At 38.7% G+C, this 8,846-nt stretch overlaps 1 protein-coding gene across 1 annotated transcript in view; it reads left to right on the forward strand.

The window, feature by feature from the left end:
• FANCM (FA complementation group M) overlaps window positions 1-8,846 on the forward strand; it is a 59,587-nt gene that overhangs the window by 16,048 nt on the left and 34,693 nt on the right. The window contains exons 7-10 of the mRNA XM_015819013.1: window positions 3,135-3,233; window positions 4,547-4,639; window positions 5,092-5,276; window positions 7,615-7,821. Of these exons, the coding sequence (XP_015674499.1) occupies window positions 3,135-3,233; window positions 4,547-4,639; window positions 5,092-5,276; window positions 7,615-7,821 (584 nt within the window). The remainder of the gene's footprint in view (window positions 1-3,134; window positions 3,234-4,546; window positions 4,640-5,091; window positions 5,277-7,614; window positions 7,822-8,846) is intronic.

Consider the following 8,846-nt stretch of genomic DNA (forward strand, 5'->3'; position numbering starts at 1 on the left):
GACCTGACCTAGGGTGGATTTTATATTGGGTTTTAAATATTCGGAAGACGCAACATTAAAATTCGGTTTAATTCGGTTTTAAGGGGGGGATTGCATATATGTTAATGGTTTTAAATATGTTGTGCGCCGCCCTGAGTCCCTGTCGGGAGAAGGGCGGCATATAAATTAAATTAAATAAATAAATAAATAAAATAAATAAGCATATAAGGAACGGCTGCTGGAATTGGGTATGTCTAGTTTAATGAAGAGAAGGACGAGGGGGGACATGATAGCAGTGTTCCAATATCTCAGGGGCTGCCACAAAGAAGAGGGAATCAAGCTATTTTCCAAAGCGCCTGAAGGCAGGACAAGAAGCAACGGATGGAAACTAATCAAGGAGAGAAGCAATCTAGAACTAAGGAGAAACTTCCTGACAGTTAGAACAATTAACCAGTGGAACAACCTGCCTCCAGAAGCAGTGAATGCTCCAACACTGGAAGTTTTTAAGAAGAGACTGGACAGCCATTTGTCCGAAATGGTATAGGGTTTCCTGCCTTAGCAGGGGGTTGGACTAGATGACCTCCAAGGTCCCTTCCAACTTTACTATTACTACTACTAACATACCCAAAAAACCACTGCAAAGACAAACTAGAAACAAAAATTAAAATAAGCAAGAAAATCCCACCTTGACGAATATAAATCACCAGGACCTGACAGATTTCATCCCAGAGTTCTGAAGGAGCTGGCAGATGTTATCTTAGAACCATTGCACCACATCTTTCATAAATCCTAGAGCACCAGGGAAGTACCTAAGGATTGGAAAAGGGCTGATGTAGTTCCCATCTTCAAGAAAGGGGGGGGGGGGAATGGACCCAGGAAACTACAGACCAGTTTAACATCAATACCTGGGAATATCCTAGAAAAGATAATCAAAAAACAGATCTGCAAACAACTAGAAGCAAACAAAGTTATAACTAGTAGCCAGCACGGGTTTGTTAAAAACAGATCATGCCAAACCAACCTTATTTCATTCTTTGATAAAGTGACTAAACTAGTAGACCAGTGAAATGCTGTGGATGTTTTAGTATATCAATGAGTAGTCCTCAATGGTTCTACATCCACATGGAGAGAAGTAAGCAGTGGGATACCACAAGGTTCCATCTTAGGCCCAGTACTCTTCAATATCTTCATAAATAACTTTAATTGAATTGGGAATTCAATTTGCAGATGACACCAAACTGGCAGGAGAAGCCAACACCCCAGAAGACAAACTCAGAATCCAAAAGGATCTTGACAAACTTGAACAATGGGCCCTATCCAACAAAATGAGTTTCAATGTGGAGAAAAGCAAAGTTTAACATTTAGGCAGGAAAAATCAAAGGTACAAGTACAGATTGGGCAAGACCTGGCTTAAAAACAGTAACTGTGAAAGGGACCTTGGAGTCCTAGTGGACAATCACTTGACTATGAGCCAGCAGTGTGCAGCAGCAGCCAAAAAAGCTAATACAATCCTGGGTTGTATAAACAGAGGCATAGAATCAAGATCACGTGAAGTATTAGTACCACTTTATAAAACCTTAGAAGACTACACCTGGAATACTGCAGCCAATTTTGGTCACCATATCACAAAAAAAGATGCTGAGAGTTTGGAAAAAATTCAGAGAAGAGCAACTAAGATGATTAAAGGTCTGGAGACTAAAACATACGAAGAACGGCTGCAGGACTTGGGTTTGGCTAGTCTAAAGAAAAGAAGAAATAGGGGTATTTGAGGGGCTGCCACCAAGAAGAGGGGGTCATGTTATTCACCAAAGCACCAGAGGGCAGGACAAGAAACAATGTTTGGAAACTGATCAAAGAGAGAAGCAACCTGGAATTAAGGAGAAACTTCCTGACAGTGAGAACAATTAACCAGTGGAACAATCTGCCTTCAGAAATCATGGGCGCTCCATCACTGGAGATTTTTAAAAAGAGGCTAGACAGTCACTTGTCTGAGATGGTATGGGTCCTCCTGCTTGAGCAGGGGGCTGGACTAGAAGACCTCCAAGGTCCCTTCCAGCTCTATTCTATTCTATCCTTACCAGAGAGGGAAAACACATAATTCCTCCATTCTGGCAGAGGCACCATTGCCTATCTTTGGGTATAAAAAGCTGAGACTAAATAGAAAATACTGCTTTTTAGTTGGGAGGAAAACTGATTTTAACCATACCTACGAACTGATCTAAGACTGATGGTCTTGAGGAAATTGGAATTCAGTGAATAAAATTAATATTTAGGCTTTCCCAAGTATTTTTTAATATAAGGCTAAATAAGATAGAATTAGCATAATAAGGTCTATATCACAAGTTTTTTTGTCTTGTGTCTCATTCTTGCCTTTTCTATATTCGTTCATTCTAGAGATTTTTATTTTTGATACCAGAGTAGTAGATAGAGTTGCCGCCTAGGTATAATGAAAATGGGATTGTGTTAAAAGAGACAAGGATAGGCACACATCATGAATATGAGGAATGTGTCTAGCCAATGCAAAGCTTCTATTCTGTTTAACTTGGTTCACTCAGGTCCACCCAAAATAGATGTTTTTCTATATATTTTCTGTACAGAATATATTTTATCTAAAAATATTATATATATTTTCCATATTTCTATATATTCCTAATATTTAATACCTTATAATCTCAAAAACATCTTGCATGTATTTGAAGTACATTTTAAGTAGTGATAGTCTAAGATAGGGACAGTCATTTTCAAATATTTGAATTAGAAATTCATTCTGATGCTGACTACTTCATAGGAGAATAATTGCCAGTAGGGAGTTGGGATGAGCCTGTCCTTCATTACAGGAATTCAGGCAAAATAAGGATGGAAACCTGTTAGGGAAACTATAGTAGCGGTGTAGCTACATCAACGGCAGTTTGACTTAAAAGATCTCTAATGTCCTTTCCAACCAAATTAATTATGTTGTTGTAATACTGCATTATTCCTTATCTGTGTCTGAGAGAGAATACTTATTGCAGTCATTAACCAGGACACTTATCTGTGATTTTTTTTACTATTAATTTTCACTGCAGACTACAAAACTGTCTAGCTTGATGTGCAGTTTATGTAAGTCAGAGATCTAAAGTTTAACATTTTTAAATTTGACTACTTTTCTTTCTAAGGAATGACTCGAGCCAAAAATGAACTTGGGCGTAATGGGGAATTCATGATGCTATACAACCAACTTGAAAACATGTTTTTTGATTCAACTTCATCAAATGGTAACATCAATGAACTAGGCTGGCAATTTATCTACTCAAAATATAGCAGTGCTATTTGTTCAGCATGACAAATGACTTTACTAAGGACTGAAGAATATGTTTAAAATACCCATGGATATTCTTGGTGAAGGCTGTCTTTATATAGTATGACTTTTGTGGCTTAAGGGTATACTATTTTTTTTCAGATATTAAAAAATATCTCTATTTTGGTTTAAATTTGATATCACTCTTATTTATTTTAACAAATTTCTGCCCCCATCAGTTGTCAACATTTTTGGAAGTTGTTTACCATTGTTTTCCTAGGGGGGAGAGACTGTGACTGCCTCAAAGTTATCTAGCTGGCTTTATGCCTAAGGCAGGATTAGAACTCATAACTCTCCAGTCTCTAGCCTTATACTGTACTTTAACCACTATACCAAACTAAAGCTCTGTATCTCAAATTTACATTTGAATAAATTATAAATATTTAATTGCACACTATATCTATTTCTTTCCTTCATTCATTCATTAAATTTCATTAAGTCACTTGGTCCAAGTGACTCTGGGCTGGTTATAATTCTAACTATATTTTACAATTCAGTTGTACCTTCTACAACTGAATTCTACAATTCAGCAGAACTGGAGAAGTTTCTTGGATGATAAGTGAAATGTTTTCAAGGAAAAAAAATAAAAGGTCCAGTTGCCTTTTGAAAAGCACCTTTGGGACAACCATGACCTGAATGATTGAGAATCTCCATATATGTTTACAATCCTAAAATTATAAAACAATTTAAAACAGCAAAAACATGCAGAAGATACATACAGCAACAAAGATAGTTAATCGGCTAACAGTAAAACCAAAAAACAGGGTCCTTAACATATTGTGTAACGGGGTCTCAGTAGAGTAGTCCTATCTTCTAGTTCCCATCGTTCAACACTATTTGACTGATGGGATCTGCAGCATGTCCAGTCTGCTGGATTGAATTGGATGAATAGAGATTCTTGGAAAAAACAGTCCCTCAGGTAACTGGTAATCTTACAGGATTTTCCCTTAATAATAGGATTAAGACAGAGGTCTTCAAACTTGGCCCTTTTATGACTTGTGGACTTCAACTCCCAGAATTCCTCAGCCAGCTTGTCTGGCTGAGGAATTCTGGAAGTTGAAGTCCACAAGTCATAAAAGGGCCAAGTTTGAAGACCCCTGAATTAAGGAGAGAATTTTATTATATTTTGAAGGGATAACTTTTCACAGAGGAGATTTTTTTTAAAAAAAAAAAAAGTTAATGCTGTCTATAGATTTTTATATCTAAAATTTAAAAAATTTGGGTTTGCAGGAGCTGAAGACATGAAGACTTTCATTTATAGTCATCCCAAATTAAAGAAATTAGAAGATGTTGTCGTACAACATTTCAGATCCTGGAGAGAAAGTCAAGGTACATATAGGATGTAACTCAACTGCTAATGAAAAAGTTGCAAGAAATCAAGTAGTATTGTTGAACACTCAGTTTTGTTGGGTTTATATTCTATACCCTACTGTTTTCTACTTTGAATTTTAAGCATTATGAATTATTTGCTCTTTAATATTTTGTCATTCATTTTATACTGTCCTTATTTCCAAGACTCTGGCTAAATATTTGGTTTACCAGTATATGCAGTTTTTAATCTGACACAATTTATCCTTTAAAAATAAATGTTCTTTGTTTTTATACTTTTTTAACTTTACTAGTTCCATTTTACCAGCATGATGCTTAGTCTTGATTAGGATGCTAGTCAGTGAAATTGATTAACTGGAGATTCTGCATGTCTGCATGTTGTATCAAATTTCTCCATATGTGTTTGTTGAGGTGTAGTTTATTGGTTTGCTTTCTCTATTACATAGATCAGCCTACATCTGAAGTCACACCTGCAGACACCAGAGTGATGATCTTCTCCTCCTTTCGTGACAGTGTTCAGGAAATTGCAGAGATGCTTAACTATCACTACCCACTTGTGAGAGTCATGACCTTTGTAGGCCATTCTACAGGCAAAAGCACAAAGGGTTTTACACAGAAGGAACAGCTTGAGGTAATGAAATGGGAGGAGGGAGGGATACAAATTCTCCTGCATGGTATAACAAATTTTATCCTTAGCATACTTGTAAATTATCATCCCAAACAGATTTCTGATGCCAGGAAAATGGGTTCATAATATAGCAATACCCATGCTGCACTGCATAAAATTTGTTTTCACCAGGGCTTCACTGCTGTAATCACATATAATTTAAATTCACTTGAAATGAATAAAACTCAAACACATAACTGCCCTGCTTATAGTTATAAGCATGTGATCATTATTTGGCTGTGGAACTCTCAGCATTTTTCAGATTGTTGCATTTTTCAAATAATAACTTGTTTCCTCTTAGTTATTTTTAATAGAAAAAGTAATTATTCTTCCTATAGAAATAAAGATGTAATGAGAAGCAGAATTTCATAGCTGCTGTGATTCCTTGCCAGCCGGGTGGATCTGGCAGCTGAGTCTGAGAAATCAGATGAGGAGGAGGGGCCTGGAGTGATATTAGCATCAGAGAAAGGCTCTGAGGAGCTCCAAGACTTACAGTTGGACGATGAGCCTGGCCCCTCTACTTGCACTCAGGCTGACACACAGCTGTGCTGGGAGCCTGAGTTGGATAGTGATGAAGAACAGTTGGGATAAATCCAGGATACGTGAAAGCGCAGGCAAAAGAAGCGAGTAGGACAGAGGAATGCAATGGGGCGGCTCCAAAGGCAAAGGAGAAGGCATTAGGAAGCCACGCCTTGGCTGAATTATAAAAGGGAAGGTGTGGGAGGTGCTGGTTGCCAAAGGCAAGCGTTTGTGTTGAGGATCGAGTTTCTGTGGACTGTGTTTGTTTGCCTTGGACATTGACTCAGGTCTGTGAGAATAAAAGGGGTTGGTTTTTTCTTGCGGTTCCTGCCTGTTTCTTGGAAGAGGGGTTTCTTCTTGTGAGCATAACAAGGACTCACGTAGACTGGGACAGAACAATAGCTTTGTTTCACATATTAGCTGCTCCTTGAGAATTTGTCTTGTTCCCAAGTGCCAGAGATGCAGAAAACCAGGGAGTGGCTTTCAAAGTTCTTCCATCACCATAGAAGAAACCATGTGATTGTCATGTCCTTCCAGCACCCTTCTCCAAATGGAACACAGGTTTAAAATTACATAGTGCTCCAGTCATCTTTGACCCCTTAGAGCAGGGGTCCCCAACCTATGGTCCGCAGCCCGGGACCGGGCTGTAGGTTCTTGCCCAGCGGGCCATGGAAACAGCTGGCTGGTGCACGCATGTGTGGGTGTGCATTTCCCCACACACACTCACGCTAGTGCCCGCAGCCCTGTTTCTGCATGTGCTTGGGCACAAACGGGAATGCTAGCGTGGGCCCATTTGCACATGCGCTGCTAGCCTGGGCAGTTTGTGCGGCCCATTTGCACATGCACAAACGGGCCACTAACGGCCGTGGAGGGTGCATGGCCGTTCACGCATGCACACAGCGGCAGCCAGTCTGCTAGTGCCACACCAGTGTGTGTGGCCCCGTCGCATGCACACGCTCATGCACACCAATTTTGAAGCTGCTCTCCTCCCCTCTGGTCCTCTAGTCCGGAAAGGTTGGAGATCTCTGCCTTAGAGAATCACGAGAGCCGTATTCGCTCTCAACATTTTCTGCCTGTTTTCTGTCCTCATTCTCAATGTAGGTACTGAGAACTAAAAATAAGACAATTCCCAGCCAAGGTCATTTTATGGGGGTCCTCTATGAGTCTGTCTCTGATTCAGCAGCAGGAGAAGTATTTATTGCTTCATTAAGCTTCTCAACTGTGCACAATATGGTTCATCAAGTTAGTTAAAGTTATTGTGAGACTTCTTGGGATAAAATTAGCCCATCTGTCCCTGTCTTCAACTGGGTTAGAGAGTTCACATGACATTCCAACACTATAACTACTTTCACTTGGTTAAGAAAGTGGCACAGATAGAATGAGAGAAGTAAATGTGTACATTATATCTGTCCTTCCTTCGGATCTTTGCGATTGCGCTTACTATCAATTACTAATGCATTGTGTAGAAAACAAAATGTTTTATGATAGAGCAGTATAGTAATTGATAAAGTTCCTAAGTTTACTGAACAGTTGAACAATTTAAACTGACCCTATCTGTTTACATAATGTTATTATCTTAAAAAAAAACCCTCAATTGTTCCATGTAACTTAGTGCTAGTTTCAATAGCTTCTTCTACTTTGAGAGAGGTACACAATCCTCATTTCTCATGCATATTCCAAATTCTATGACATCTACTGATCTCATAATATTTCCTTGCTATGTGGATTTGTTTTCTTAAGAACTGCCAGAATCAAACTAAAGCTTGTTTATATTTTCTTTTAGGTAGTGAAGTGTTTCCGGGAGGGTGGCTACAACACATTGGTCTCCACATGTGTAGGAGAAGAAGGCTTGGATATTGGAGAAGTGGACCTCATCATTTGTTTTGATGCTCAAAAAAGTCCCATTCGTCTTGTGCAGCGAATGGGCCGAACTGGACGCAAACGGCAAGGGCGCATTGTTGTCATTCTCTCTGAAGGAAGGGAAGAGCGAGTAAGATGAGACTCCAAACCCAAGTTTGTTTTGCCTAACAAATTCTAGGCACAGGGATTTTAGTGTTCTGAATGTTTCCAAAAACTCCATTCGGATCCTAGGTCTTGCCATCAAATAAAGTTGAAAGAAAGTAAGAGCTGAACTAGCAGATCCTGGCACTGCAGCAGTGGTGATGGTTCTGATGGTTGCAGTAGTATGTTCAGAAGGACTTGGGACAGGGGTTGTTGCTAGAGGCACTTAGGATTATATCCAGAAAACCTGTTTCCATTGATCTAGCGATTAAGGCACCAAGCGAGAAACCTGGAGACTGTGAGTTCCAGTCCTGCTTTAGGCACAAAAGCTGACTGGGTGACTTTGGGCCAATCACTCCCTCTCACAACCCAACTCACAGGCTTGTTGTTTTGGGAAAAATAGGAGAAAGGAGTATTAGGTATGTTTGCCACCTTGAGTTATGAATAAAAATAATAAAGGTAGGATAAAAATAAATTACCAGAAGGAATATTATTTATTTTAACAATATTAGTTCAGTAAATGTGGGGAGAAGAGATTTGATGTTTCTTTTTTTTAAGTAAGAATAAAGAGTATATAAAATAAACATTGCTATCAGACTTCTGAAACTAAGAATTGAAGTTAGAGTAATTGTGGACAGCATGATCTTTAACAACATGTTGGTGGAGTCACAATTATGCTGCTGCTCTTTTGTTCTGCTCTAATAAATCCTGACTACCTTACATTAATGATACATTCTTTTTGCATTATGTTTCTTTAGTCAATAAGCTTTATGGAGTTCTTGGTCATGGTTCAGTCCTTTATAATTGCATACATTACAGAACATTTTAAGGGATAGTGCATTAGAAGGCCATTTAGTAAAATGTTAACATAGGTTTTATTAAGAATATTGACTGTGCCAACACTTTGCTTTCTTTTATCTATATAAATTCAGTAAATAAATATTAAAAATCTTCACCTGAACATTATTAGACATGGAGTAATAGTGGGAGAACATAATCTGAGTTCTTCAAATA

This window comes from Protobothrops mucrosquamatus, unplaced genomic scaffold (genome assembly GCF_001527695.2).
Source record: "Protobothrops mucrosquamatus isolate PMUCROS unplaced genomic scaffold, P.Mucros_1.0 scaffold844, whole genome shotgun sequence".
NCBI lineage: Eukaryota > Metazoa > Chordata > Lepidosauria > Squamata > Viperidae > Protobothrops > Protobothrops mucrosquamatus.